The 26564-nt window shown below is 49.0% G+C and overlaps 12 protein-coding genes across 12 annotated transcripts; 6 read left to right on the forward strand and 6 right to left on the reverse strand.

Annotated features, from left to right (window-relative positions):
• Nucleotides 1-122: 122 nt before the first annotated feature.
• BJ212DRAFT_1297596 (uncharacterized protein) lies at nucleotides 123-1060 on the forward strand (the record flags this gene model as incomplete). Its single annotated transcript, XM_041332618.1, has 3 exons — nucleotides 123-367; nucleotides 421-602; nucleotides 690-1060. 3 exons carry the CDS (start codon nucleotides 123-125, stop codon nucleotides 1058-1060), a joined length of 798 nt encoding a protein of 265 aa, XP_041196247.1.
• A 319-nt stretch (nucleotides 1061-1379) lies between these two features.
• Nucleotides 1380-3418, reverse strand: BJ212DRAFT_1478270 (uncharacterized protein; the record flags this gene model as incomplete). The annotated part of the gene is made up of 8 exons (XM_041339683.1): nucleotides 1380-1610; nucleotides 1668-2216; nucleotides 2246-2442; nucleotides 2500-2630; nucleotides 2682-2696; nucleotides 2746-3010; nucleotides 3063-3095; nucleotides 3148-3418. The coding sequence occupies 8 exons, from the start codon at nucleotides 3416-3418 to the stop codon at nucleotides 1380-1382; spliced, it is 1692 nt and encodes a 563-aa protein (XP_041196248.1).
• Nucleotides 3419-4837: 1419 nt separating this feature from the next.
• BJ212DRAFT_1265348 (uncharacterized protein) lies at nucleotides 4838-6895 on the reverse strand (the record flags this gene model as incomplete). Its single annotated transcript, XM_041330481.1, has 6 exons — nucleotides 4838-5062; nucleotides 5120-5901; nucleotides 5959-6125; nucleotides 6176-6190; nucleotides 6240-6585; nucleotides 6637-6895. 6 exons carry the CDS (start codon nucleotides 6893-6895, stop codon nucleotides 4838-4840), a joined length of 1794 nt encoding a protein of 597 aa, XP_041196249.1.
• Nucleotides 6896-7207: 312 nt separating this feature from the next.
• BJ212DRAFT_1445575 (WD-40 repeat-containing protein) lies at nucleotides 7208-8699 on the forward strand (the record flags this gene model as incomplete). Its single annotated transcript, XM_041338134.1, has 7 exons — nucleotides 7208-7425; nucleotides 7477-7630; nucleotides 7656-7697; nucleotides 7752-8065; nucleotides 8144-8201; nucleotides 8253-8380; nucleotides 8435-8699. The coding sequence occupies 7 exons, from the start codon at nucleotides 7208-7210 to the stop codon at nucleotides 8697-8699; spliced, it is 1179 nt and encodes a 392-aa protein (XP_041196250.1).
• An 811-nt stretch (nucleotides 8700-9510) lies between these two features.
• BJ212DRAFT_1338160 (uncharacterized protein) lies at nucleotides 9511-11166 on the forward strand. Its single transcript, XM_041334997.1, is given in 4 exon segments — nucleotides 9511-9644; nucleotides 9814-9915; nucleotides 9935-10964; nucleotides 11022-11166. 4 exon segments carry the CDS (start codon nucleotides 9562-9564, stop codon nucleotides 11094-11096), a joined length of 1290 nt encoding a protein of 429 aa, XP_041196251.1. The 5' UTR covers nucleotides 9511-9561; the 3' UTR covers nucleotides 11097-11166.
• Nucleotides 11167-11727: 561 nt separating this feature from the next.
• On the reverse strand, nucleotides 11728-14180 carry BJ212DRAFT_989644 (uncharacterized protein). The gene is made up of 7 exons (XM_041344521.1): nucleotides 13645-14180; nucleotides 13542-13595; nucleotides 13466-13485; nucleotides 13126-13414; nucleotides 12711-13072; nucleotides 12394-12659; nucleotides 11728-12337 (listed from the first exon to the last, which is right to left on the reverse strand). The coding sequence occupies exons 1-7, from the start codon at nucleotides 13898-13900 to the stop codon at nucleotides 12175-12177; spliced, it is 1410 nt and encodes a 469-aa protein (XP_041196252.1). The 5' UTR covers nucleotides 13901-14180; the 3' UTR covers nucleotides 11728-12174.
• Nucleotides 14181-15313: 1133 nt separating this feature from the next.
• On the forward strand, nucleotides 15314-15740 carry BJ212DRAFT_1240391 (uncharacterized protein; the record flags this gene model as incomplete). The annotated part of the gene is made up of 3 exons (XM_041329580.1): nucleotides 15314-15445; nucleotides 15495-15597; nucleotides 15652-15740. Coding segments are annotated over 3 exons (324 nt in total), but the record flags the coding sequence as incomplete, so codon positions are not given.
• Nucleotides 15741-16225: 485 nt separating this feature from the next.
• On the reverse strand, nucleotides 16226-17578 carry BJ212DRAFT_1297603 (uncharacterized protein; the record flags this gene model as incomplete). Its single annotated transcript, XM_041332619.1, has 4 exons — nucleotides 16226-16485; nucleotides 16538-16757; nucleotides 16828-16971; nucleotides 17021-17578. 4 exons carry the CDS (start codon nucleotides 17576-17578, stop codon nucleotides 16226-16228), a joined length of 1182 nt encoding a protein of 393 aa, XP_041196254.1.
• Nucleotides 17579-17709: 131 nt separating this feature from the next.
• Nucleotides 17710-20383, forward strand: BJ212DRAFT_1338174 (putative 1-pyrroline-5-carboxylate dehydrogenase). Its single transcript, XM_041334998.1, has 12 exons — nucleotides 17710-18133; nucleotides 18188-18201; nucleotides 18251-18451; nucleotides 18505-18608; nucleotides 18665-18715; nucleotides 18771-18798; nucleotides 18847-19216; nucleotides 19263-19431; nucleotides 19483-19672; nucleotides 19723-19835; nucleotides 19887-19981; nucleotides 20032-20383. The coding sequence occupies exons 1-12, from the start codon at nucleotides 18015-18017 to the stop codon at nucleotides 20078-20080; spliced, it is 1503 nt and encodes a 500-aa protein (XP_041196255.1). The 5' UTR covers nucleotides 17710-18014; the 3' UTR covers nucleotides 20081-20383.
• Nucleotides 20384-22762, forward strand: BJ212DRAFT_1338185 (uncharacterized protein). Its single transcript, XM_041334999.1, has 11 exons — nucleotides 20384-20552; nucleotides 20610-20809; nucleotides 20863-20947; nucleotides 21004-21064; nucleotides 21113-21209; nucleotides 21259-21358; nucleotides 21404-21500; nucleotides 21549-21643; nucleotides 21697-22013; nucleotides 22067-22152; nucleotides 22202-22762. The coding sequence occupies exons 1-11, from the start codon at nucleotides 20442-20444 to the stop codon at nucleotides 22399-22401; spliced, it is 1449 nt and encodes a 482-aa protein (XP_041196256.1). The 5' UTR covers nucleotides 20384-20441; the 3' UTR covers nucleotides 22402-22762.
• A 186-nt stretch (nucleotides 22763-22948) lies between these two features.
• On the reverse strand, nucleotides 22949-25145 carry BJ212DRAFT_1265807 (uncharacterized protein; the record flags this gene model as incomplete). The annotated part of the gene is made up of 2 exons (XM_041330517.1): nucleotides 22949-24884; nucleotides 24940-25145. The coding sequence occupies 2 exons, from the start codon at nucleotides 25143-25145 to the stop codon at nucleotides 22949-22951; spliced, it is 2142 nt and encodes a 713-aa protein (XP_041196257.1).
• Nucleotides 25146-25512: 367 nt separating this feature from the next.
• Nucleotides 25513-26485, reverse strand: BJ212DRAFT_1338189 (telomere stability and silencing-domain-containing protein). The gene is made up of 2 exons (XM_041335000.1): nucleotides 26088-26485; nucleotides 25513-26036 (listed from the first exon to the last, which is right to left on the reverse strand). The coding sequence occupies exons 1-2, from the start codon at nucleotides 26462-26464 to the stop codon at nucleotides 25802-25804; spliced, it is 612 nt and encodes a 203-aa protein (XP_041196258.1). The 5' UTR covers nucleotides 26465-26485; the 3' UTR covers nucleotides 25513-25801.
• Nucleotides 26486-26564: the final 79 nt, after the last annotated feature.

Raw genomic sequence — 26564 nt, forward strand, 5'->3', positions numbered from 1 at the left:
TCCTTGTTTATCACGATCCTTCTTCAAGCACTCGTTATCAACACCCTTTCAATCTACTCTGTTGTAGTGGACAAATCACCGGAATATCCTTCAGTTTCAATTGCTCTTTTGTATTGCTTGCAATGGCTCCATATCTCCTTTCAAGATCCGACTCCACCAATCCTTCAGGCGTCCTTCCTATCAGCAGAACCATTTATATAGTCGGGTTCACCCTCGCTGGATTACTTGCTGCTATTTCCATTGTGTGGCTTGCATTGAGGTTCTTCCGCCGCAAATTGCAGGCAAAACGTGCAGAAGAACGGGGTGCAGCTTTCCTCAATGTACGAGGTGTTGTTCGAGAAATGAACGAGCCCGTCAGCCAGTTCCCGTAAGAATCAAAATTTCACCCCATAAATATAGGTCTACTCACGTTGTCAACAGTGGTCAACCGACAACTATTGTCTTCCCACAAAAGGTCATTGTCCCTCGTCCTGCTCAAGTAGCAAGTCCTTCAAGACACGACCATCTTTCTTCCTCTGAACTTCCCGCAGCATCTGCTGCCCCCTTGCCACGTCCCCGCGCACTCTCTAATCTCAATCCCTCGCATCCGCGCCACAGTTGCGGTTCGTCAGTTGTTTCGGGTCATTTATCTCCTCGACTTCCTCCTGGCTTGCGTTCCTCGCATTCGCGAGAATCTTCACGATCATCAGCTTCCCACCAAGCCCGATCAGTTCGGCAATTTTTCCAACCGGTGCTTCCTGATGAACTCCCTCTTTCGCGTGTAGGAGAGCAACTCCACATTCTGCAGTCGTTTGATGACGGCTGGTGCCTCGTTGCGCAAAATAACTCTCGTCGCTCTCGTTCTTCATTGTCCATATTCAATCCCTCGCGACTCTCTGCCAGGGTGGAAAGTAGCGGAGACAATGTACAACTTGGTTTTGTCCCAGCATGGGTCTTCGTCAAGCCCACGAAGGGACTGCGTGTAGAAAGACCCATTCGCAGCTCCAGCGCAGGAGCACTCCAGGCTGGCTTGGATGCCGAAATAAGAGACTCTGTGATTTCTTGGTCCAACTTTTCTTGAATCGAAATTTTTAAAAACTCGATGGGGCATACATCGAAGTCTGTTGTTTTCCCTTTCAGCCATATTCGGCAGCTGTGCAGGGCCGTTTGAAACCATTTTGCTTGAAACCTGCGGTGCAAGCATGCTTCATCTACAATTCATTATTCACGGTACAGCTGCATTGTATACCCTCATTAGGTGTTGTGTCACATATACCAATCTTTGCGCTCCAGCAGACAACACGTCCGTAAACCTCAAGAGCTATTAGGGGGAAAAGTATGTTCGGATGATTCACAACTGCACGAACGATGTGATTCGTGCGCGCGGAGGCCCAGCTTGATCAAAATTCATACGGTGGGAGGCGCCTGATGCACTTCGGTTGGGGCTTCCTCCATTCCTCCGGAAGCGTCTCAAAGGAGGAAAACGCATCTGCGATTGCTGAACCTTCGGGTGGATACCCGACTCGGCCAGCAAGATCATCTGCTTCTGCTGGTGCATCCGTGGTGTTCCGCGGAGGTTGACGTGGACGCCCTGGCGCATTCATGGGCCAAGTAGGAAGATAGCACATTTCCTGGAAGTAAATCATACTCAGTCCGGTGGGCTAGGAAAGAAATTATTTAGATCCCACCTCTGGACCGCAGGCAGGTCGGCATTTAATCCATATACTCCAGTCTAACCAAGACATCAGCTTCTGGATGTCTTCTTTCCAATCATTCATTATTTGAGCGACATTAGGCTCCCTATTAAGTTTTATAGGAAAAAGGATGTCGAGTCCGCTCATGACACCAACAGCCCACATGTTCGTAGTGACACGACAGATTTCTCTCGTTGTGTCCTCGATGGCTTTGCGCAACAGACGCTCCGAAGGCGTCATTAAGGGTATTTGGTTTATCATCACGGTAGTGTGTGTTGTGGCACACAGCCTGAAAATTGGGAATGCCCACTGTGACGGATGTAGGCCTGGAGTATCTGTGCTGGGGACGGTAGCATCTAATAGATATGGTGTAAGCATAATGCGGAGCTGGGTCTGCACGAGCTCTGCTCGCTGAAGGATTTCTTGCGAATCTGATGAGGTAAAATTGAGGAGGTGTTGCGTCAACTCGAGCCGATTCGCATATCGATCAACGATGACGTGGGTAAGGGTCTTCCAGTCGATACCGCTGCTCGAGCTGATTGACTGATGACTTCAGTGAGCTTTCTCTTCACCTGCGATATGTCCTCCGACGAGATTCCCAGCACGCGGTGGTCCCACCGTTCAAGACCCGCGTGAACTGAAACAAGGGAAGGTGCCAGTGAAATATCATACAGTGAGACGAGACCAGTCAGGTCGAGCACAATGCGAGAATCCCCTGGGTAGTGATTGTGCCATGAGCCAGAGTGCATGACTTCAAATGTGCGAATCACTGCGTTCAGGAATAAATGACGTCAGTCATGTTGGAACACGGGAACAAAATACTGACAGGCATCAGGGTCGAGTGGGGGAGGGTCAGGACTGCGGTAAGGGTTCGGTTTTTTGTCTTTCGTTAAGACTCGGATGTGCAGGAAAGACACTACTTCGACACCGGCCGTAAAATCACACAACATAATTTCACTAGAAGGTCGTCAGTCGGAAGTGCGGCACACAATTTGATAGGATGCGCACAAGTCCATTTCCATCCTAGAAATCTGAGAATCAGTGATATACCATAGCGAGATGAGTCGCCAACCTCACGAAACCGTCGACTCCGAATTCTTTTCCCCATCTACAGAGATCTTTAATCCGTGATTTTTCATCGAGGACGCGCTCGGGTTGTACTTCTCCCCAGGCTATTATATCCTGTGTATCCATTGTACCCTCGGATACCTTAGCAGCACTACTTCCATCAAAGTACAAGACTTTGAGAGGTCGCGTTGCTGCCATTGTGAGGTGCCAGCCAGTTCCATATCCACGAGCGAAAACAATGGAATGCTCTGGGTCTGTAGCGATCCAGTCTGGCTCACTGGGTATCGTATTGCGGCTGGATCCAGTGATAAAGTAAAGTACCAGTCGGAATTAATCCCGGCACTATGTTATGTCCTATATAAAAATAATTCCAGCGTCAAGAAAAGCAGCGTCAGGTGATACGTACCATTACGATATCGAGTATTTGGCCAGTGTTGTAAGAGTGAATGGACAGTATCGAAGATCAAGTTCCCTGTTGCGTTCTCGTAAGGACCTTCATCAAACCTCCATTGCTCAATCTTGGAATCGAAGCCATGTGAAAATGGTTTGTCGCTGTTCAAGTTGGTGACATCCAAAGGTCGAACGCCAGCTTCTCCAGCAGTACTGACAGGAAATTGTTGGAGAGTTAGAGCTCCTGGCCCCAGGCTCAGAGCTATCACAAGGGACTGATAGCGCATTGTGAGAACTGTCGGAGAAATATCGATGCTATCGCATCTTTATCAGAGTCAAGGAAATCCGTGGAAACATCGGCACCAGTATCAAGGTTACCGGTATGTTGGCACGGAATTGACTGCATGATCAGGAGCTATCAGGAGGCTTAAGCTCCGACACTCATCGGATGTTCCTACGGAGAACTAGTAAACGCATAAATGCAAGAGTAAAGTGTTATTAGAAAAAAGAGATCCCCTTCGGGTGGTAGCTGTGCGCAGTGGGTGCAAGCTACATACTTACTACGTTTGAGGTGCTGAACCAGGTACACCGCAATTAGACATAAACGTGGGAAAGTTGACGTTCCGAGATGTCGGATAAACCAGCATGACAATTTCATGGCAGAGAGATAGACATGTACAGACCGTTGCAACAACACGCGTTAACATTGAACAGCAAAAAGCGCGCAGCAACATGTGGACAGAATAGCCACCGAGCCATGCCTAAATACCGGAAGTGCAATAGACAATCGTGCCCAGAGCGGATCGCGAGTGTTGCAACGTTGAAACGTTGACGGGTGAAACATGCATATGGCCTTAATTGTAAGCGCGCCCATGTGAAAATCCTCCATTAATGCTTTCTTCTTCTCTGCGCGGATCCTTATTTGCGCGTCGCTCGACAATTTTTGTCCACCCATGGTCAGCGTTCGTGTGTTCTTCGGACCCCTCGGTCTACGCACGTTCTCAGACAGATCACTCTCCGAAGGTCTGTCTTTTCTTGATCTCTTCGATTCCGAATCTCTGCTTCGGCTTTTCTCGGATCACGTGATCAGCCCAGTCCTCTTGCGCTCTGGCAAGACCAGACCGAAGTTCCGAATCAACAACTCGATTCGTTTCTTAAAGCTTCTCTAGTCTTTTCGTGTCGACTACCTCTCCTCAACATCAATATTAGTTCGTGAGACAAAACACTAATATTCAACATCTCTCATCTTCACCTTAATTATACAAAGGTCCGGCCCTCAATAATATCAAATATATTATGAAGCCATCTATTAATATCTCAAATTCGCCTGCCAAAGGAATGATCTTCATTCAACGCTAGCGACCCTGTGATTTCTTGATCAAATTTTGTTATACATAATCGAACTGAAAACCTTGGTTTGTTGTTTTCCCTTGTTACGCCCGCCAGATTGAGCAGGCCATTTTGAAATCATGTACAGAGCTTGCAGTGCAGGCATGCTTCACCTACAGTTCATTAACATCAATTCCTCACGGTACAGCTGCACTGTATATCCTCGCTAGATGTTGTACCGCATGCGTATACCAGTATTTGCACTCCACCAGTGGCAGTAGCACCCGTCCGTAAACCTCGAGAGGACTGGGGCTAATAGAAAAAAAGTACGTCCAGATGACTCACAACTGCAAGAACAATGTGAAGGCCCATCTTGATCAAAATCCGTACGGCGAGAGGCGCCTAATGCACTTCGGTTGAGGTTTCCTCCATTCCTCCGTTGGCGCCTCAAAGGAGAAAATCCCATCTTCGTTTTCGAGTGGAGGTTCAGTAAGATAGTCTGCTTCTGAAGTGTCCGTGATATTCTGCGGGTCCCACGGAGGACGAGGTAGATCCTTTGGCCTGGGGACGTTTTCGGGCCAAGTAGGAAGATAGCACATCTCCTGGAAGTAGATCATACTCAGTCCGGTGGGCTAGTAAAGAAGTTATTTGGATCCCACCTCTGGGCCGCAGGCAGGTCGGCATTTAATCCATATACTCCAGTCTAACCAAGACATCAGCTTCTGGATGTCTTCTTTCCAATCATTCATTATTTGGGCGATATCAGGCTCTCCATTGAGTTCAATGGGGAAAAGAGTGTCGAGCCCGCTCATGACACCCACAGCCCACATTTTCGTAGTGACACGGCAGATTTCTCTGGTTGTCTCCTTAACGGCTTTCAGCAGCAGGTGTTCAGAGGGTGTCATGAAGGGTATCTGGTTCATTATCACGGAAGTGTGTGTTGTGGCACATAGCCTGAAAATTGGGGAAGCCCACTCCAAAGCATCTACGCCTGAAGCGCCTGTGCTGGGGACGATGATGGAATCTGATAGATATGGCCTAAGCATAATACGGAGCTGGGTTTGCGTGAGCTTCGCTCGCTGAAGGACTTCTTGCGAGTCTGACGAGGTGAAATTGAGGAGATGCTCCGTCAACTCGAGTCGATCCGCATATCGATCGACGATGACGTGAATAAGGGTCATCCAGTCAATGCCGCTGTTCACTGGGTGTGGCAGACTAATAACTTCAATAAGCTTTCTCTTCACCTGCGATAAATCCTCTGACGAGATTCCAAGGACGCGGTGGTCCCATCGTTCAAGACCCGCGCGAACTGGGACGAGGGAAGGTGCTAGTGCGATATCATACAGTGAGACAAGACCAGTCAGGTCGAGTACAATGCGAGAATCCCCTGGGTAGCGATTGTGCCACGAGCCGGAGTGCATGACTTCAAATGCGCGAATCCCTGCGCCCAGGCACGTAAAATGTCAATCGTATTGGAACACGGAAAGAAAATACTGACAGTGTTCAGAATCCGGTGGAAGAAGAGGGCGAAGGGAAGAAGGCGAAGGAAGGCGGGGAGGGGAGGGAAGGCGAGGAAGGTAAAGGTTTTCGTGCTTCGGTAAAAGTCGGACATGCAGGAAAGATACTACCTCAACACCAGCTGTAAAATCGCACAACATAACTTCACTAGAAGGTCATCAGTCGGAACTGCGATACACAATCGAAAGGATGCGCACAAGTCCATTTCCATCCTAGAAATCTGATAATCAGTTATACACCATAGCGAGATGAGTCGCTAACCTCGCGAAACCATCGAGTCCAAACTCCTTTCCCCACCCACAGAGATCTTGAATCCGTCGTCTTTCATCGAAGTATCGCTCAGGCTGCACTTCTCCCCAAGCTATTATATCCTGCGTATCCATTGTACCCTCGGATATCTTAGCAGCACTACTTCCATCAAAGTACAAGACTTTGAGAGGTCGCGTTACTGCCAGCGTGAGATGCCAGCCATCTCTTCCACGAGCGAAACCAATGGAATGCTCTGGGTCTGTAGCGATCCAGTCGGGCTTAGTGGGTATTGCATGGCGACCGGTGCCGTGGTAAAGCAAAGTACCGGTTGGAATTACTCCTGGTACTATGTTATGTCCTACGAAAAAGGTAGGCGTTTTTTCAGTGTTAGCAAGCAGCGGAGACGTACCATTACGGTACCGAGTGTTTGGCCAATGTTGCAGGGATGAATGGACAGTGTCGAATATCAAGTTCCCTGTCGCGTTCTCAGGAGGGCCTTCTTCAAACCTCCATTGCTCAGTGTTTGAACTATATGGGGGTACATTCAAGTCGACAATATCCAATGGCCGAATGTAGGTTTCGTCAGCAGTGTTGGCAGGGAATTGGCCACGTAGTGCTAGAGCTGCTGACCCTAGGCTCAGAACTGCCACAAGGGAGTGAGAGCGCATTGTGAAAGGCGCTGGAGATATTGATGTTATCGCATCTTTATCAAGGCAACGTGTGGCGATACGTGCTGTGGCGGGCCGCGGCACTAGTATTTCAATACGTAGGCTATGGATTCAGATGAGTTGACTTATCAGAAGACCATAACCGAATCAGACTCGGATGCCCTGGCTAGACTCTCCTACAGAATTCTTCCCCGGTATCCAACGAGCTGGAGGGCGTGAGGTCGCCATGGCCAGTTTCCAAAAGGTCTCAGAGTCGGATTCCTTCATGATGCCAGTCTGAACGGGCACGGCAACTTCCGCGCCGTGCCTGGTATGGCTCTGCCAGCACCTTCACCTATTCATCTGCTACGTTCACATTCCACTGCAGTGAGCACTCTGTTCATTTCTACGGACAACGAGAGAATCTACTCCGGAGATAGCGCAGGGCAAGCCATCGTCACTTCCACGCGCTCATTGAGACCACTCGCATCATGGAAAGCTCACACTGACTCACTGCTGGGCATTGAAGAATGGGGCTCTCAAATCATAACGTAAGTTGCTATCTTTTTTGCCCTGGCATTTTCTTCTCATGCTGTGACTAGACATGGAAGGGATAATAAACTCCACGTCTGGGTACGGCCCGAGGAGTCCGCTTCCATCAGACAAGGACCTGCAACTTTGTCAGATCTATCAACACCAACGATATGTTACTCTATGGATGTCAACGCTCTTAACTACTGCAGGTTCTCTCTCCTTGTACTAGCGGGGCGCGCGCGCGCAGGAAGGTCTACTTGCCGTTCCGAACCTCGTGGAATCAGCTCTTGTGGGTAATCCCTCTGGTGTATGGTACGGCGTAATCTCAGTATGAACTGACCAGGCAGATATCTGGTCACTTCCATCGCGTCAAAGGCTCCACGCTGCCATAGGTGATCCACTGGACACCTCCACAACAGCCTTCTCGGATGGCAGGTCGGGCAGCAAGTCAGGAATCATCATGTCAATGCATCTTTTCTACTCTACGTCTTCCGCACCTTCATCCTCTACGTCGGCAAGAGAGCTGCGCCTGTTATGTGCATACGAAGATGGAAGTGTCGTCCTGCGAAAGCGGACTGCACCTGAGAACAAACCGACCGTCGAGGGCCGGGGATGGGAGGTCGTTTGGAAATCCAGACTTCATGTAGAATCAGGTTCGTTGAAACATGTAACATTCTTGTGGGGATTCTGACGGATTGTTGTCGTTCTAAGTGATGGCTATGACGGTTTCTGCAGACCGCACTTTGCTTTGACAGTGTCAGCGGACCATTTAGTGGGACGATATGATCTTCTGGTTGGTGTTTGGGTAGCTCTGCATGAGTTTACTTGCTGAAATCCTGAACAGAAGACCCAGGAAGAGGCCTCAGAATCCACCTCAGCAGGAACTGCATTCAAGACCAAACATCCAGGAAATGGTGCTGTTGCCATACGGAGCGACGGGAGGGTGTGTGCGATTGGGGGATGGGACGGCAAGTCAGTCGACCAGATGATCATACCATCATTGCATTGAGCTAACTTATAACGCAGAGTGCGGTTATACTCGACGAAGACATTGAAGTTGCTAGGAACCCTTGTGCACCACAAGCAAGGATGCCAGGCGGTTACGTTCGCCTCTCATACTGACTGTGTACCTCTTTGTGGAGATTTGAAGGAGGATGACTTCTCTGATGACGATGATGAAATTACCGTCGAGGAAAAGCATGCCCGTGGTCGGTGGTTGATTGCTGGCAGTACAGACGCGAAGGTGTCGATTTGGGCGTTGATAAATTTCGAGAAGGCAAGCGCCGTTTAAGCCGAACCGATGCCCATGGTAAAATGAAGATGTGGTATATATCAAATGTTAATTGTATGTTTTATGCGTCGCAAACCAGTGGTCTGAAATAAGACGTAACTGAACCAGCCTGAATCTAGTTCAAATTGTCCGCCCCAATGCAACCTCCAGCCTGTATGATTGTGGCGCCTTACTCGAGGGATGCTTAGTAGGCCAAATCTGTCTTTCTGGAATATCGAGACTTTCACCACCTCCCTCAGATTTCGCCCTTGCCAAGAAAGAATTTTTTATCAGCATTTATTGTCCGTTGGGGCGATGCCTCTGGTAGACAAAACACACAAGTTGCCGAGAAAGGTGTTTCGCAATATGGTTGAAAGGGTTCCGAATAGGACGCCTCCTACCAACTTATGAAACATACAAGTTGGATGCCAGACGATTGACAAACTAATGCGCGTTAAGGGATCTGATACCACCTCTTGGTCACTCGCCTCCGACAGTTCAGTGGCGCCATAAGTCCTTGTGAGATGGTAGCAGTCCACGAGGCGCCGTGGATCGTGGATATCGTACAATTGTTGCAGCATATGAGAAAGTGGAGGGTGTGATTGAGTCCTCGGCGATGACGTTGAAAAAGGATTCTCATACAACGCAGCCTAGGCGCTAGAACAATACATGTAGCGCATTTGACATTCAAATCATGTGGTCCAGATTCACGATTGGTTGAAAATGGTGGTAGAAGAAAACTTGTGAGGTTGATGACAAGTTCGACTTAGGGTGTGTGGTTTGCGGAGCATGCCGACCGCCAAATCCCGAGTCTCCCTAGGCGAGGCTCAGGCTGGCACTTGCACTCATAGTCTTACTTTCAGTCTCCCATCATGGTCAGACTATGGATACAGTCGTTCCTTTACGTCCACTAGGTAAGCTATTGGGTGTAGACTATGCACCTAGGTGCAAGTGCGGATGTCTCAGGTGAGTGATTATGATTCTGACTAGGGGGTGGTTTACTGGGCCACAGTCCATTCAATTCTAATCATGACGTCGCTGGTATGTCTCAGTTTAATGCCGTGCATATTGGTCGTAGTATATAATCTTGCAATCTTATTTTCGAATCGTTTTATAGCTTGACTTGCGACTCCAGATATCTTGCATATTCATTCAACTTCCGTTCATCCATGGCTTTCGAAATGCAGCAACTCTTCACTTCTGGCAGGCTCCAGAATTCCGACTTACACTCCCTTACGTTCTGCCTACGGGTCTAGTGTCTCCGCCGCTGAGGTCATGTCTTCCTTCTCCACCGTCACTCGGGACATTTCGCCCAACACCTCCCGTTTTTCTGCATACTCCAGCAACTCTTCTACCCAGAAACTTAAGCGCAGGCGTGCTAGGCGCGGACGCCCTTCCAAAGGGAAGGCGGCTATGGTTCTGCTTGAAGATGCTAGCGCTTGCGACCCCTTGACTCTGAATGCTCTTGCTAGCCTTTCCTCCAACTGGCTTGACCTGTCCTTCCCGGACCGCACTCCTACCTACACGGACTACTTCGTGAATTACTGGCGGCATGCACTAACAAAGGAGCAGGATATTGTGATGGATCATTTTACTGCTGTCATGGAGGCTATCCACGAGGATTTACCGGCTGCCTCAATCATTCGCTCAACTCAGTCCACGCCCGTGCAATGCAACGAGTCCTCCAAATGCATTCGATACGAAAATGATCTATTTGCAGTCACATGTCCCTGGGACGATGATGAGCAATCTCACCTAGACGACTGGATTGAATGGGATGAATGGCGTCGGGAAGATGATGAAGTCCATATCCCAACCGGCGATCATCATAACTATGGAGCTATTGGCCAGCCACCAATATATCCGCTGCGCAATATGGGCACCCACTTCCAGATTGTAGCACCAAAGCCTGTTCGCGCATGGAACAACATAACCTGGTTGGGTCAACCACCCGTCATTCCTGAACCAGTAACCCGCCACTATATGGAGATGTTTGTCGACGCTGCAGCCGTTTATGCAACTTCACAAACTCCTCTCATGGAGAGTACCACCATCTATTCCTCTACTTCCACGGCTTACCATGCGCACGCGGAGTCGACTGTCATCTACAATTCTGCCAGTGCATCTCCCTCATCCTACCTGTCTGTTATTGCTGCCTCTATTCCACCTGCTGGCAGGTGTATCCCTCAGCATGTCAATGATCCCCATCTTAACATTCATGGATCAAAGGTAATTCGTCCCGAAAGACAACATTCGAGAGATCATAAGCTGTTCCAGTTTTTACGTGTACGTCCCTTCTCTTATCTCGTGTTAGTGATCGAGGTACTGATTGGTGCTGTACAGATGTCTTATGATCAAAAAGTTGCTGAGGTTGAAAGATTGGTTAGATGGATGAGATCTCATTCGCGACGGGAATGACTCGAACATAGATGCATGGTATTTGTTTGTATATTAAGTATGGATTGTAATGATCAAGGACATTCACTCTCTGTTCAATTTTCGTTGTGGCGTCGTCAATACGCAACGTTGCCGAGTAGAACGAGCGCGCATTTTCGCATGCCGGGCTCACGGATACCAGAACGTCACGGACGCTTATTGCTCCGGCGAGCTTCGGCGACATCCAAATTTTAAGGAGTAAATGCAAGGAGAGAAGGCATTGCTTCCAATACGGGACACCGTCCAATAATAAAGGTGGGAGATGCATTTCCTTGAAGTTCTTTTATCCACCACGACATCGTTCTTCCCGGGTCCAATCCGTGAGTTCAGGCGTACCTTTGCATACAAGCTGGAAGAATGAACCCAAACCACTAGGTGAAAATGTGTCACTGGTAGCTGAGCGCCATACGTGTCACACCATCTGGTTTGGAATATGACCAGGATAAATAAGTTGCGGATGGCACAGGCCCCTATGCCGCCAGTACCGATGGCGCCTTGTCACCTTCCAGTATTTGGCATCCACAGGTGACAACAAATACTAAGAGATTCGATGTTAACGTTGATCTTTGCAAGCTGAACACAACCTAGGCTGCCCCTAACCTTCATAGGAAAATGCGGTCTGCAGAAGTATTGCCTTAGCACCTCTTAAACTCCATTAACAATGGAATTTAGGAGATGGTCACGGCTCAATTTATTTCTAAAAAATTAAAATTAAGATTCGTTTGTTGTCATTGTCTAATGACAGTACGTATGGTATACTCGTAGTGTGACTCGGTTTGACCCGAGTAGAGTTTACAAATCGGGAAAAGATAGTCCTGTGTTCTGGTGAGTCGGGGGGAGTGTCCTCAACACTTGGGCAGTAAATAACGAAATGTGTGATTGGGTACTGGACTTCGGTCCCAGTACTATAAACGAATAAATATATTGAGCGTTTGTTGCCTCCGGCTGTGAATTCGAACCCTGGCCCATGCAGCGATGGTGCGTGGTAGACAAATGGAGGTCATTTCGGCCAATAGTTTTGGCGGCGTAAGGTCATCTCCATCTCAGCATTCCGATTACATCAATGGTCATCAGCACCCGGTCGCCCCCATTGGACGATCCGAGTTGGTCCATTATGCCACGACTGTACTCTGCGACGAGCTAGATTGGACATCGTGGAGCCACGAGTGCCAACGAAGCCCGCTCCATTCGACTGAATGATGGCATCGATGAACACCGGATGCCTGACGACAGGAACTTTGTCTAGCATGAATGAAAAGATGACATTTAATCGGCTCACCACTTTCCATAGATCTCTGCCGTGCGCTCTGTCGCATAATCTACCCACGTCCAGCCCAACGCCCTGACCCCTGACCACCATTCCGGGTCAAGCTCATCACTCGTCATGATAACCTGTGTGACCTCGATCCCTTTTTGTGTGCGAAGTTCCTCTTGCACCTCGGATACCCTGCGTGCAATGATAGACAACGAGGCGAAGCACTGATCCAAAGGAACACTACGACATTGATCGCCAAAGTCACCGTGCCGTACGTGGATAGAGATATACTATGCAATGTTAGATCCGCAGATCAACCTATACCCGAAAATTCCACTCACGGGAGGTGTTGGTTCATTGACTGGCACATTCATGGCGCGCCGGGCATGCGCATCGGCAAGCCTTTCTACGCTTGCATTCCATCGCATGTGTTGGCCTACAAATCTCCATGCAGGGGAATAATCCGATTCCCATTCCCATGGCTGTTGGGCACCTATGAAGTAAAGGAAATCGAAGCATAGCAACTGGTCGTCCGGGGGGAGGGAAACCTGATGCTGAGGAGAAGGATGATTTGATAATCCCAGGTTGTCCGAGCGACCCTGCGGAAAGGCAAGCGTTGCAAGGGACCAAAAGGATGCGTGATCGTCTATTATGCCAGGAGGTGTCAGCTTGACCCAATCTGGGGTTCGCGTCCACGAGATATCTGTGATGTCCACGCAGTTAATCACTAGTTAGGAATATTCGGAGTTGTCTCACCGAGCTTGAGCCGGTCTATGGTGGGACTTTCCCGTGGACGGGGATCCTCCTTGTAGTTTTCAACGCTTTCCCAAACACTCCAACAACCAATATCGTCGAGAACCTGACTTTCTGGGTCCTTAACTTCGTGCCATTCAAGTACGGGAATGCCTATGGCTTGGCTAAGCCGAGGGACGTCAATTATTTCCCCAAAAGCAAATGGAGGTTCACTTGGGTCGATATGAGAAGAAAGGAATTTCGCAATTATAGGTATACGCTCTGTTATCAGTGCCAGGTAAATTAAATTGCCCTAGTATCTGTGAGGAATCGGGTCAGTGTTTGAAGTGGATCATTGACTTACATAGGTCATCACGTCATTCGCTAACAAGTAACTGAGATCAGTAGGTGCAAGTAGTAGTTGGCTGGAGTTGACGTACTCCATCCAGCTGAAGTCCACGATGTAATGTATTTTGTGTTGTTACGAAGGTTATCTGAGACCAATTTGTGAGATGCGAGGGACATTTTCGTTGATTGACTGACCTCGAAAGCGTTGGGTGGGTGGACCTTGGACATATGGCTGCGAGTTGAAGGCGGCAGAATACGAAGGCGCATCCTGTGTGTCCAGATGGCTCAAGGGCTTGAGTAGAAGAAATCCAAAGCTAAGCAAGGAGATGCCTGCCAGAGCAGCGCAGATCGTTCCGGGAGATGGCTTTTTGCGTTTAGTTGGTTGTAGTTTGATGCGGAACGTAGGGATAAATGGAGTCTCTGGGTCGTCGTATGCGTCCTGTCTGTCCATGACACGTGAGGTGGGAGCCTTGAGGGTGCTCAATCAGGATCTTTGTATGCCGACGATGATGGTATGTATTTGGCCATCTATGCTATGTGAAACTCAGGGCAGCGCCTGGTTAGCCTCCCATGATATATTCGGTTGTCGTTCGCGGTGACGCCGCCCGTTCCGTGTGCAGTCAACACCCGCCGGAAGGTACCAGAAGGCACCATGCGTACCCCTCCAGTCTCAGAATCATTTTAGGAAGCGGAAAAACATAGGAGCAAACACTAAGAACACCTCGTCCGGATTCTTCCGGTGATCCTGGAATGCCTGACATCGCCGTATCGGACTACGGTGTCTCACATACCGTGTGAATATGTTCAAAGTGCTGCTGGCAAGGGTCCAACGGTTACAGAGGGTTTTCGGAGTACAGAATAAGCACTTGCCTTACTAGACAGGGTCCGAGTCTTGATATAGAGCACTGTGGTCTGGCGTTCCATAAAAAGTCTACCGCTTTGAGATTGCAAGTTGCAGTAGTTGGAAGCGTCGCCATGAATTTTGATACTCATTCACTGGGAAAAGATGGACTCCACTGAACACTTCGATAAATCCGCCCTCACCGCGAGGATGGAGAGAATCATCGATTCAAGGCAAAAATGCATAGCCGAATAACTGGTAGCGTCTGCATCCGGTGTATTCGCAATTGAATCTACAACGATGATCTCCAGACAAGGGCAACTTCCTAAAGTGAAGCGAATAGCCTGGAAGGAAGTGTCTTTCAGCAGGTATGGCTAGGTGAGAATTGGAAATCAGTTGCCCATCGCCTGATGATGCGTAGATGACGGAGATTTGGTGCATAGAATCTCTTGACGTCTGACCCATCGTTGTACATTTTTGACAACGGGCATCTGGTTGCGCATCAGAGTTCTTCTTCCTGAGCCACGCTTTCAACCATTCTTTTCCAACCGTGCTCCAGTTTTGGCCATATCCGACAGTCGGTCTCTTACCATTCGCACCAAACGCCTTCTTGTCCATCGTAGATTTAGCTCGATACTGGGTTCTTCGGGGGCGGATCAGCCACTGCCTGAGATCATCGGCACACCCGGGTGAAGACTATGGGAAAGTTGGAATAATGGCTGAGAACGTAGGATCCTCCATATAAAAGGACAGAACAGTCTGGCACGTTGTTGACGATGAACAAGAGTATCTCCTTCAGAAGTTCCAGTGGCAGTCCACGGATGACATTGATCAAGGTTCGACACGATTTTCAAATAAGTAGCACGTATCTTTAATGGTTTGTTTGGCAAAACCGTTGGATCCAAACAACACCATCTAAGGATAATTCTGAAGACTTTTTACGTCCTCACTTGAATATCATATCTACAACGACAGGCCTAAGGCGCCACCATCATCATTATGGCTACCACATGCCCCTTCACCGGGTATCGCCAAGTGGAATCCTTCGGTCCCAACGAAGAGTATTCATCAGACGACGAAGAATTCTATGTCACGCTTGATCTTGGTACTGTTGAGCCAACTCTACTTCCAAGCAGCTCAACCTATAGGCTTGTAGTAAGCACAAGACCTCATATATTATAGGCATCGCTACAAGGCGAAAAAGGGCCTGGATACGCCTACGCCATTTCTGCAGCTTTCTGGCTCCTTCTTCAGGGGTCGGCACGATACACTCCTTGGTTCGGAGCTCTTGTTCACGGAAGGAAAAAGTATGTAAATATACTGTCCATCAAGGTCAATTGACATTTCTCTTGATCAACTAGATGATTCCGAAAGACACACGCGAGCTTTAACGCACGTCGGCGTCACTGAACGACGTATCCGGTTCAAGGAGGTGCAGCTACGGCCGAAGGCCCACAAAAAATTGGAAGAAGCTCTTGCTGTCGGTGCGAACTCTTCTCACAATGAGGCACAAGCAGAAGATGCTGGCCATTCACTTGGACGCATGATTGGGAGTGTTACAGGGCCCCCATCTCGCAAACGCAAGAAACGCCGTAATAAGGGGAAGGAGAAGGAGACGTCCCATCAAGAGGAGGGGGGAGACGATGCTATGGATACCACTTAATTATGCCGTTAGTGTGATTCGCTTCTACCATCTTATCATTCTGCATGTGTCGTGTCTGTCAACCTCCGAGCTTCGGTTAAATTGCAGCTTGAAAATTTGGTCGAAATATTCATACTTTAATTTACAATGCACTTCGGATAATTAATTAGGCAAAGCAACCGGTGATGGTATCGCAAGGGGAAGATATTATACTCTGACACTTGCATCACTCTCTCGCATCCCGAATGAAAAAGGTCAGATCCAAAAGTATACTATACAATACCACGGGGTCATCACAATAGATGTGCAGCACGCAAATTTGGTTCTGCAGGCTCCTGTTGCGTCGCGACTATAAAGGGCGAGCCGAGAGACGTGTGTTCACTCTCTTCAAGCGGTGCGATATTGAACGCCTGCTCAATATTTCTCCTCGCCGCGATGTCACGAGCGATATCCTCAGGTGATTGGGGTTCGTGTGCATTTGAGGCGCGGATGGCAGATTCCCAATTCTTCACACGCCAGAAACCGACCAAAGAGGAAAGGAGCAAAAACCAACCTGCGAGACGGGGTAAGTAAACGGCAAAAAAATGAAGACAGGTAACGCGTACCGAGAGTCATTAAAAGAAACGATAGCCACTCTCGTGAAGACATGCTGAGAACAACAGTATTGTCCTGAGGCATGGGAGCCGAAGGTGAAGGCGGGGCGGATAGCATGAGGACATCAGGAGCGCCCTTGTCATCAGGCGTGGGAAGTATGTTATCTGTCGCAGAACGAGAGTAAAAGCCATATTGAATCAATGTTAGTCCAAGGCCAGCTCTCGAGCCAAACTTTGCAGGCGTGTGTAGTATGGAGAAGGTATGTGAGGAGGAAGCCGATAAACTGGAAGAAAAATGAGACGAAGAGGTTCGAAATGAATGCGAGGATAGAGCCCGAGGGAAGATCGCCAACGATCATCCCAGCATCGGTATCCATTCCAGAAGGAGCGTGCACAATTGTATCCCAATACGGGGGAACAGTATCTGCTTGGGCTGCCGCATAAGACTTCAAAAATAATGAGGTAAGGTATATCAGAAAACGAGTGTAGGCATACGGGTGGAGCAGTGTTCTGCGTCTCCTCAGGGACTATGTAGACGGTGCCATCCTCAGCTTGTATTGGTACCGAGGATACGGGTTTGACGACGACATTTGAGAACACTCCATCATTCTGTATCCCTCCACCCCTCACCCCAGTGGGCGGTTCATGGGTCGGTACGCGGACGTAGTGAGTAGGTAAGATGGCCCCAACTGCCCTGCGCAAGAATGATGGTCGAGGTAATGTCGTCCCTAAAGGAGATGTTGGTAATTCGCCATTTGAATTGCCTATATCGTTGGGCAAAGCAGTTGCTAGAAGCTGCGGGGGAGAACCAGGGGGCGGGCGGTCGTAATCGTAATTCCGCTCAAAGTCATATGTTCCAGGAATTGTTGTACTGCATGACGTGCTTTTTGGGGGATCTGCGACGTAGGAAAGGGTATCAGCGCGCTGGTGATTGGATGGTGGGCGTTCAATGTAATCTTCATCATCGCCATCGGACTCAAAGGCGTCATTGAGTTCACGATCAGCATCTCGCAATGACTGCTGGGTTGGTAGCGGTGCATAATGTGCAGGCATGGCACGTCGCGTACGTAGGATATGCCAGACCTGCAGAAGCCTGCGGAGGTGCTATATAGTGTAAGTGAGCGCTGCCACAGCTGCGGTGCAACTTGTCCACGCCAAGTTGAAGTTCTCACGACACAGTGACCCGAAATTCTCTTCATTGATTGCAACTTGCTTTCGAATATATGACTTGCAGTCGTCGTTTCACAATTATCAATGTTTGAATGTATCATCGAGGACGTCGGGAAGTACTGACCAGCACTAGAACGCTAGCTGCATGCTGCATCAGCCTGCATGTTGCATGCCTTATAAATAGAACTGTGACTTGCGAGCTTCTGAGCTCGGGCCGCACGTTCATTCGGTTACAACTTACTCACTCGTGGCACTGTTGCATAGGCTCCTCGATAAGATAAAGGACTGGGAGCTCGATTCCTGGTCACGCCACCCAACTATGTCTTCTTCTTTCACTTATCAGTTTGACACACCGACCTACAAGGGCACCTCGACGGTTTCTACTGGCCTATTTATCAATGGAAAGTTTGTTGAACCCATAGAGAAGGGCACGATCGAGTATGTGCTTATCTTTACCGTACTCAGCGTCTACCTGATGCCTCGCCGACTTAGGGTCCTGAATCCGGGTAGGTTAATCAACCGCTTATACCTAATCAACTTTGACAGCGGATGTAGTCAATGGAAAGGTCATAACCTCAGTCGCCGCTGGAACTGCTGCAGATATCGACATTGCCGCTCAGGCCGCAAAGAAGGCTTACAAAGAGCGCTGGGGCTTGAAGGTCCCTGGTGCGCAAAGGGGCAGAATGCTCAACAAACTTGCAGACCTCCTCCAAGCTAACGCCGACGAATTCTCTGCCTTGGAGGCTTTGGACGTAGGTAGGGTGATACTTCAGCTAGATATGTTGCTCGTGATGTGACATTATGTGCAGGAAAATCCTTCAACATCGCCCGGAATGCTGATATCACCGGGTCTATCGCTGTCCTAAGGTACTATGCGGGATGGGCGGATAAGATTCAAGGGAAAACTATCGAGGTTAGAAAGACCTGGTGTCTCCTTCGGGACAATTCTAATCTATACCCACCTGATAGACGAACGAAAAGAAACTGGCTTACACGCGTCACGAGCCCATTGGAGTTGTGGTTCGTACTCTCACTTCATCGTGCGGTGAAGACATGGGAGCTCAGCATATCACAGGGCGCGATCATTCCTTGGAACTTTCCTCGTATGTTCATTTAATCCATATTCAGTGAGCGAATAACGACGTGAACAGTTACGATGCTATCGTGGAAGATCGGCCCAGCTCTAGCAGCGGGTAACGCTGTCATCCTGAAACCCTCTGAGCTGACACCATTGACTGCGCTTCGTATCTGTCCTTTGTTTGTTGAAGCGGGCTTCCCTGATGGTGTCATCAGCGTTGTCAACGGATACGGTAGCACCGCGGGTCAAGCCCTCAGTGAACACATGACCGTCGACAAAATAGCCTTCACAGGGAGCACACTTACTGGGCGCAAGATCATGGAAGCCGCTTCTAAGACCAATTTAAAAAAGGTCACTCTCGAGCTTGGCGGTAAGAGCCCCAGCGTCATATTCGACGATGTAGACCTGGAGCAGACCGTGAAGTGGGTTTCACATGGAATATTGTATGTCACCTGCATCGTAGCCGAGCCTTGCTCACTCTCCTCACAGCATGAATCACGGACAAGCGTGCACCGCAGGTTCCCGCATATTCGTACAAGCAGGAATATACGATAAATTTTTGAAAGCGTTCACTGAGCATGCCTTGTCTTTGAAAGTCGGCGATCCATTTGCAAGAGACACTTACCAAGGTCCACAAGTTTCGCAGACGCAATTTGAGGCGAGCGCCCACCTAATGTACCAGTGAGCGGTTCTGCTTACTTTCTATTAGCGGATCATGGGATACATCAAGTCTGGCAAAGAGGAGGGCGCAACCATTCATATCGGTGGAGAACGCCATGGGAATCAGGGCTACTTTATCCAACCAACCATTTTCACGGAGTGCAAACCGAATATGAAGATCGTGCAGGAAGAGATATTTGGTCCCGTGGCCGCGATCATCAAGTTCACCACAGAAGAGGGTGAGGACATCCCCCTACGGATGTATCCGAGTGCTGACAAAGTATCACAGAGGCCATTGAGCAAGCGAATGATACCTTATATGGCCTTGCTTGCTCTGTTTTCACCAGGGACATAGACAGAGCGATTCGAGTCGCGCATAGTATCGAAGCTGGTACCGCATGGGTGAGCACGAGCAAGCTAGTGTTAGGACTGCTGATGATTTGATGGGCATAGATCAATTGTCACAACTCCACCGAATTGAGCGTTCCGTTCGGTGGTTTCAAACAGTCAGGCATTGGGCGTGAGCTTGGCGAATATGCCTTGGAACAGTGAGTCAAGACATAGCGGTATGGTGGCTTCCACTGACCTTTTGTTTCAGCTATACAAACGTGAAGGCTGTTCATGTTAACATCGGACACCGTCTTTGAAAAACAGTTATTCGCCATGCTTTGTATCAATATTATCTACGTGATGTCTGTTAAGAAAACGGAGTACCGGAAAGCGAACTCAAAACAACACAATGTATCTAGCTATGCTGCCATTTCTGATATAGCACTACCATTATCTCTCTTTATATCTGTGGACTACGGCAGTATTGACCACAGTGCCATGTCTTCGATCTTTGCCTTTTAGCAACTCCAAATAGTCGAGCAACCTCAGGGGCGTTCGTTCCACTTTGGGGAATGTGACGTACTAATGTAGTGTTACAGTCGGGTCGGACCAACCTGAACGAAATCGTGTACCTTGTCTTCGATTTGTCCTGTGCTCTGGTATTTATTGTTGCTAGCAATGCTCAGGGTATGCTTCACGAGGTTGCACATTCCGCTTCGGAGCTGGCCTCATGGTACTGTGAAATACCTCTCTCGATCTGCGGCACCGGGGAGGCCATCATCTTTGATAGTATGTCGTATTATCTCTAGGCTGTCATTCATGGTTCATTCTATGGTTGATAATCAGATCTCTAGTACACTTGGATCGCGCTGGACACTCGGATCGCTGACTAGAAGTCGCTCCATCTCCTCCCCAGCGACTAGAGAAGTTGTTTCTTCGGAGCAGTTGGGCGTCACAGAGCCTAGAATTCACAGTGATATTCCTATTGCTAACGCTGGTGAGCGCAAAGTATCCATTCTTTGGGGCCCACAGCATTGGTCTAGATTGTATGGACCTTCTACCTCGTAGTAATTTCTGATCTGAACGTGCAAACTGTCAGTCACCACATCTGGTTGCGCGACCACTGCAGATGCCCAGATTGTTTTCACCCGATAACAAAGCAGCGACTGCTCAACACATTCGAGGTAGTCCAGCAGCAGAATGGTGATGATGTCTATACTAAGAAGAAACGTTTCCGCAGATTCCAGCTGATATCAAACCTATACATATACAAGGCTCCACAGATGGCCTCGAAGTTGTCTGTATGTTGGCTCAACTGAATTCTCAACTCGATTTGATCCGTTACTTAGGGCCCGGAACTAGCACTGAATCTCACTCATCGGTATACCCATGGACATGGCTACAGGCTAACACATACGATCCAGCTCTTCAAACAACGCCAAGCCGGTGTGATATTTTCTTTCATAATCCGTACCTTCTGCTTATCGTGCACTAGGAAAGTCCCTTGGGGATCAAAGATCGGGAAGTCCCCACCCTCTGTGACTTATACCGAGATCATGGACGACAAGGGATTGCATAAGTGGCTGACGAACGTTGTGCGTAAATCGAGAGCTTTAGGTGCTTGTCTCATGCGCATGCAGGAAATGTTTGGCTTTTGCTTCGTCTCAGGGGTCCCCGCAACACCTGAGGCCACAGAGGAACTCTGCGAACGCATCGGTTTCATCAGAGAAACCCAGTGTACGCCCTCCTTCCTTGTTCCTTCACTCTTGGTCTGAATGCGCTTAGATGGGAAGTTTTGGGAATTTACTGCTGATCTTTCAAAGGGAGATACCGCGTACACCACAATGGCACTAGGAGCACACACTGATAACACCTATTTTGTATGGGACATGCTCGTAGTTCTCGTTGCGCTGCTGATTGATTGTGAGCACAGACTGACCCTTGCGGTCTTCAACTTTTCCATCTCCTATCACATACCGAAGGCTCTGGAGGAGCAACGCTTCTCGTAGATGGTTTCTATGTCGCCGCCCTTATGAAAGAGCTACATCCGAAGTTCCATGATCTCCTTTCTCGTGTGCCCATTCCAGCCCATGCAGCAGGAGAACCGTCAGCACTGTACACTCCGAGTCCTCCTGCAATGTACCCCCCGTTACGATATCACCCGAACACCAAAGAACTCGTGCAGGTACGGTGGAACAACGATGACAGAAGCGTGATGAGCCACTTGCCACCAGACGAAGTGGAGGAATGGTAAGTGCACTGCGTGGGTCAGATAACTTCACTTTACTTCATCTAAACCTCAGGTATCAAGCAATCAAGATTTGGAACGAACTCCTGACGAAACCTGATTCAGAGTATTGGGTCCAACTCACTCCCGGCACTGTATTAAGTAAGTCCTATCCGTGTCTGCCTGCCATATGACTTAATATCGTCTCTAGCAATTGATAACCATCGTGTGCTTCATGGCCGATCCGCTTTTGACGGTAAGCGCCGCGTGTGTGGTGCCTACATCGGCATAGATGAATACCGTTCGAAGCTCGCTGTCCTTAAGGAGAAATTCGATGGTGTCGATGACAATGGCCAGAACAAGGCAGGGAGACCTGATGATAGCAGAAGCATTTGGAACTCCAATCTATGATCCGAGGGCCACTTATTGAGACTCTGGTCCTTCATGAAGGTTTGATATTGATTATGATTTAGCCTTGACAGTACGAGTCGGGGTATGTATACAAAGCAATTAATTTCAGAACGGGCATCGGATTTGTCACTTTGGTTGCACGCAGTACCCTCGGACAAAAATTCGAGAATGTCTTCTTCAAAAGAAAGGCACCCATCTTGTCGTAACTCATATCTCATGTGTAACTTCTTCGAGAACTTGCAGTAGTAGACGTTCCGAAGGGGTCATTATCCCATGATAGTGCACTAAGTGGATGGCGGAATGGAGAGAACTGGCGTGTATCTAACGGTTCGCACCCGAGGCTCTCTATTGCATTACAGGATCAAAAAACAAATTTCGTTGTGGTGTACATGCAGTGAGGCCTGAAGAGATTACCAGAAGTTGACCGTCTTCACCGGGAAGCAGCTTGCAGACTATGCTGTCTTTGAATGTTACATAGCATGTCTCCGGTAACGAATAAGTACAAGATGTACATACAAGCATACGATACTTTCACCTAAACACTACATCAAGAATGCTGTATGGATTTGAGAATGAACCCCTCGAGCCCACCACACACCCACAGCTCCTGCACGCTTGCACCAACCGTGCGTACTTTGTAGTTCTTTTCTCCATCAGAACCACGCAGAGTGACATTCCCGTCCGTCATCGAAACACGTATCTCATGCCCTTTATCTACTGTGAGCTCGCCTTCACGTCCACCTGCACCACGTGCGCCGCCTTTGGCGTACGTCGCAGTGAGGTCAGCGACGAGCTCAGGACATTCAAGGCAGACAAGACCGTTATTGATGGCATTACGCTTGAATATGTCGCCAAATGAGCCTGCAATGACGAGTGGCACACCGGCTGCCTTGAGCGCGGTAGCAGCCTGTTCGCGAGAGGACCCAGTACCGAAGTTGTACCCCGATACTAAGATCACACCGGACTTGGTGCTTTCATCTGATGTGGAGAGTGAAGGGAGAATGGTAGCGACATTGCCTGCGAATGACGGGTCGTAGTTCTCCATAACTACTTGTGCTTGGCGTTCGAGGGTGATATCATCTTGGTATGTGTATTTTCCGGGGTATAGTGCATCCGTGCTCAGGTTATCCTGTGGTGCGAAGAGCAAGCGACCAGAAAAGGCTGCGGGGAAGCCAGGGAAGAGGGGTTCTTCTGCTTGTGGAACCTCTGCCGCGTCCGAAGAGCCAGAAGCGATGGAGAAGGTGAGTGCGCCTGCAGGAGGAAGCGAGGTTGCGTCAAGAGAGTTGGGGGAGCAGATAAACCCCTTGACAGCGCTCGCAGCAACTACTGCAGGACTGGCAAGGTACGCCTGAGCCTTAGGGTGCCCCATTCGTCCCTTATAATTCCTGTTCGTGGCGCTAATACCCGTCTCACCCTCTTCCAACAACCCAGTGCCGAGCCCGATGCAAGGCCCACAACCTGCTGGGAGCACTTTGGCACCTGCAGCGATCAACTTGTTCCAGTGTCCCAACTTCTCCGCCTCAGCCTGTACCACCGAGCTCGCAGCTGCGACATAGAACTCGACGCCCTCTGCAATCTTCTTGCCCTCAACAACAGACGCGGCTGCAGCAATATCAGAGACGCGGGAATTGGTACATGAAACCAAGTATGCTTTCTGGATCGCAATTTGCTGGGATTCTAGCTTGGGAAGTGGGGTAGAGACCTTGACGCTGTTGGGACCGGAGACGTGCGGGACGAGGGTAGAGAGGTCGAAGATCAGATGTGAGGAGTATTGGACACCGAGATCGGACGCAAGGTTGGTTGCCCGGAGAGCATCAAGACGGCGGCGATTGATACGTGGGTGTTCTGGTGGAGGCGGAATTGACTTGGAGGCGAATGTCCTTTGCTCTAATTTTGCCAATGCAGTCTCGTACCAGCTCAGAAGTGTGTTGTCGACAGGGAAAACGCCTACAAGGGCGCCCCATTCCGTTGTCATATTCGAAATCGTAAGCCTGTCGTCAACGGAAAGCGCAGGGACGCCCTCCCCAGTAAACTCGATTGCAGCGTTAAGAACTTCATCGTTGTTGAATGACCCGCAAAGCGCGACAATCACATCCTTGCCGGTGACACCTGGGGCAAGTTTTCCTCGAAATTCCACCTTGACCATACGAGGGACTTGCCACCAAGTCTTTCCTGTAGCCCACAAGGCTGCTGCATCTGTGCGCACGATGGGTGTACCCACACAAGCAACACCTCCATACATATTTGAATGCGAATCAGAGGCGACAGTGAGGGTGTGCGGGAATGCATAGCCTTCTTCTACGAGGACTTGGTGCCCGATACCGCGGCCAGCAGGATAGAAGTCAATCCCGTGTGTGCGTGCAAATGCTTCAATGTTGGCATACTTTGCAAGGTTTTTGGGAGATTTGTTCTGAACATCGTGATCGAGGGTGAACACCGTCTGCCGGGTATCAACGATTTTCTTCGCACCTATGGACTTGAATCTACGTGCACATCATATGAACGATGATTTGAGAGAGGAGAAGAAGAAAAGCATACTTGGATATGACAGGGCCAGTGTTGTCGTGGGTCATGACATGCTCCGGGCGAATCATGACATAGTCGCCCGCTTTGACAACTTTGCCATCGGGGAGATTGACTGAGTACTTTTGAACAACTTTTTCAATGATAGTCTGGGGAATTCGGGGAGTGGGTACGCTGGTAGCGAAGAGCCGTGCTGTTTGCAGGTACCCTCTACTGGGCATGCGCGGTGGAAGACGCATCACAAGTATTTGACACAGTGAGTGAAAAACCTGCAACAAGTTGAGACTCAAAATATAAGTGTAAGAGAAACAGACCACTTTGTTAGGGACAGTGTTCTGCCGATCAACGAGCGTTAAGAATGTTCAAACGTTTATGTATTGATACGTTCAGTGACTAGTGACTTTCCCATGGATGTAATTTGAACTGAACGCGTTCATCCTGGATATTGTACAATCACGTTATTATGATTGGACGTCGACAACGAAGCAACGCCAGCTGACAGTGAACTAGCTTCCCCACGAATTGCAGTCAACGACTGTGACTGACAGGCAGGACACTGGAAACAGACCACTTTGTTAGGGAACCGAATAATACCGACAAGCTAATATGATTCCATTCATATGGTCACAACGAGGATACATTATCCATACACTACGTAATTTACAAAGGGATATATCAACGGGCAAGGACTACGCGCTGGCGACTCCGACAGTGATAGCTGTAGGCACTGCAATAGGTGGAGCTGGCGATTTCAGCACTTTCTCCGCGACCGCATCCTTTGGAGGAGTGGATGACTCAGGTGAGCTGGAAATGTGATTCGTCTTCATCTTCTTCTTTTTCTTCATGAGACCTGCAAATTGAAACATCAGCACGAACACTATGTAGTGGACGCGGTATTCTGACCTGCAGACACCGCAGATTTGACATTGTCGACGATCTCCCTACTTTCCTCAAGGTATTCTGTGTCATCGAACCGGTGCTTCTTGCCAGCAACAGTCTCCGTATCCCCTGATGCAGCTGCAATCTTCTTCTCGAGTGTTTCTAGCTTGGCTTTTTTGGCCTCAGCCTGGGCCTTCTTCCGTTCATCTTCATTTCCCATGTAGTCTGCGAGCCTAAAACAACATGGTCAATACATTAAACCCTGCAGTAGTAGGGAGACGTACCTTTTCGCGGTTTTGATGGTACTAAGCCTGCGTCCACTAAGATCTCTGCACGAGTCATTGTTACTGGTCTTCTGACTACTCATACGACCACCGGCGGCACGCAACTGCGAACCAAAACCTCCTTTACCACCTCGGAGTCGGGGAATAAGTTTTAGCGTGATGAGAGTCGCATCTCGTCCATGAATATCAGAGAGGAGGGTGTCAGATGTAGGGACAGATCCAGCATGAGATGAAATTCTCAAGTCCTCTGAAGCAGGGAGATCAGAATAGCGCTCGCACAAAAGAGAATACAGGTCATCGAATCGTGTTTCTGGAGAAACAGAGAGTGAAAGAGTCGGGAATGGAGCAAACGTTGAGAAAAGAACTGTGGTGGTCATGGTAGACAGCAGTGAGCAAGAGCCTAATTATGTAATCCTACAGATCGGATCAAACCTGTATGATTATGTAACCTGTGGGCGTCAATCACCCCTGTGAGAA

This window comes from Suillus subaureus (genome assembly GCF_016647635.1).
Source record: "Suillus subaureus strain MN1 chromosome Unknown BJ212scaffold_7, whole genome shotgun sequence".
NCBI lineage: Eukaryota > Fungi > Basidiomycota > Agaricomycetes > Boletales > Suillaceae > Suillus > Suillus subaureus.

Bases quoted from the DNA above. Each gene is read 5' to 3' on its own strand.
- BJ212DRAFT_989644 (XM_041344521.1), bottom strand. From the start codon at position 13,900: ATGGACAGACAGGACGCATACGACGACCCAGAGACTCCATTTATCCCT. The intron at 13,415-13,465 runs GTAAGTCAATGA...CACAGATACTAG, and splicing joins CGAATGACGTGATGACCTAT to GGCAATTTAATTTACCTGGC. The intron at 13,073-13,125 runs GTGAGACAACTC...TGGACATCACAG, and splicing joins CATAGACCGGCTCAAGCTCG to ATATCTCGTGGACGCGAACC.
- BJ212DRAFT_1338160 (XM_041334997.1), top strand. From the start codon at position 9,562: ATGGATACAGTCGTTCCTTTACGTCCACTAGGTAAGCTATTGGGTGTA. The intron at 9,645-9,813 runs GTGAGTGATTAT...TTGCGACTCCAG, and splicing joins TGCAAGTGCGGATGTCTCAG to ATATCTTGCATATTCATTCA. The intron at 10,965-11,021 runs GTACGTCCCTTC...GGTGCTGTACAG, and splicing joins AGCTGTTCCAGTTTTTACGT to ATGTCTTATGATCAAAAAGT.
- BJ212DRAFT_1338185 (XM_041334999.1), top strand. From the start codon at position 20,442: ATGCTCAGGGTATGCTTCACGAGGTTGCACATTCCGCTTCGGAGCTGG. The intron at 20,948-21,003 runs GTAGTCCAGCAG...ACGTTTCCGCAG, and splicing joins GACTGCTCAACACATTCGAG to ATTCCAGCTGATATCAAACC. The intron at 21,065-21,112 runs GTATGTTGGCTC...TCCGTTACTTAG, and splicing joins AGATGGCCTCGAAGTTGTCT to GGCCCGGAACTAGCACTGAA.
- BJ212DRAFT_1338174 (XM_041334998.1), top strand. From the start codon at position 18,015: ATGTCTTCTTCTTTCACTTATCAGTTTGACACACCGACCTACAAGGGC. The intron at 18,609-18,664 runs GTTAGAAAGACC...CCCACCTGATAG, and splicing joins TTCAAGGGAAAACTATCGAG to ACGAACGAAAAGAAACTGGC. The intron at 18,799-18,846 runs GTATGTTCATTT...CGACGTGAACAG, and splicing joins CATTCCTTGGAACTTTCCTC to TTACGATGCTATCGTGGAAG.
- BJ212DRAFT_1338189 (XM_041335000.1), bottom strand. From the start codon at position 26,464: ATGACCACCACAGTTCTTTTCTCAACGTTTGCTCCATTCCCGACTCTT. The intron at 26,037-26,087 runs GTACGTCTCCCT...ATGTTGTTTTAG, and splicing joins ACCATCAAAACCGCGAAAAG to GCTCGCAGACTACATGGGAA.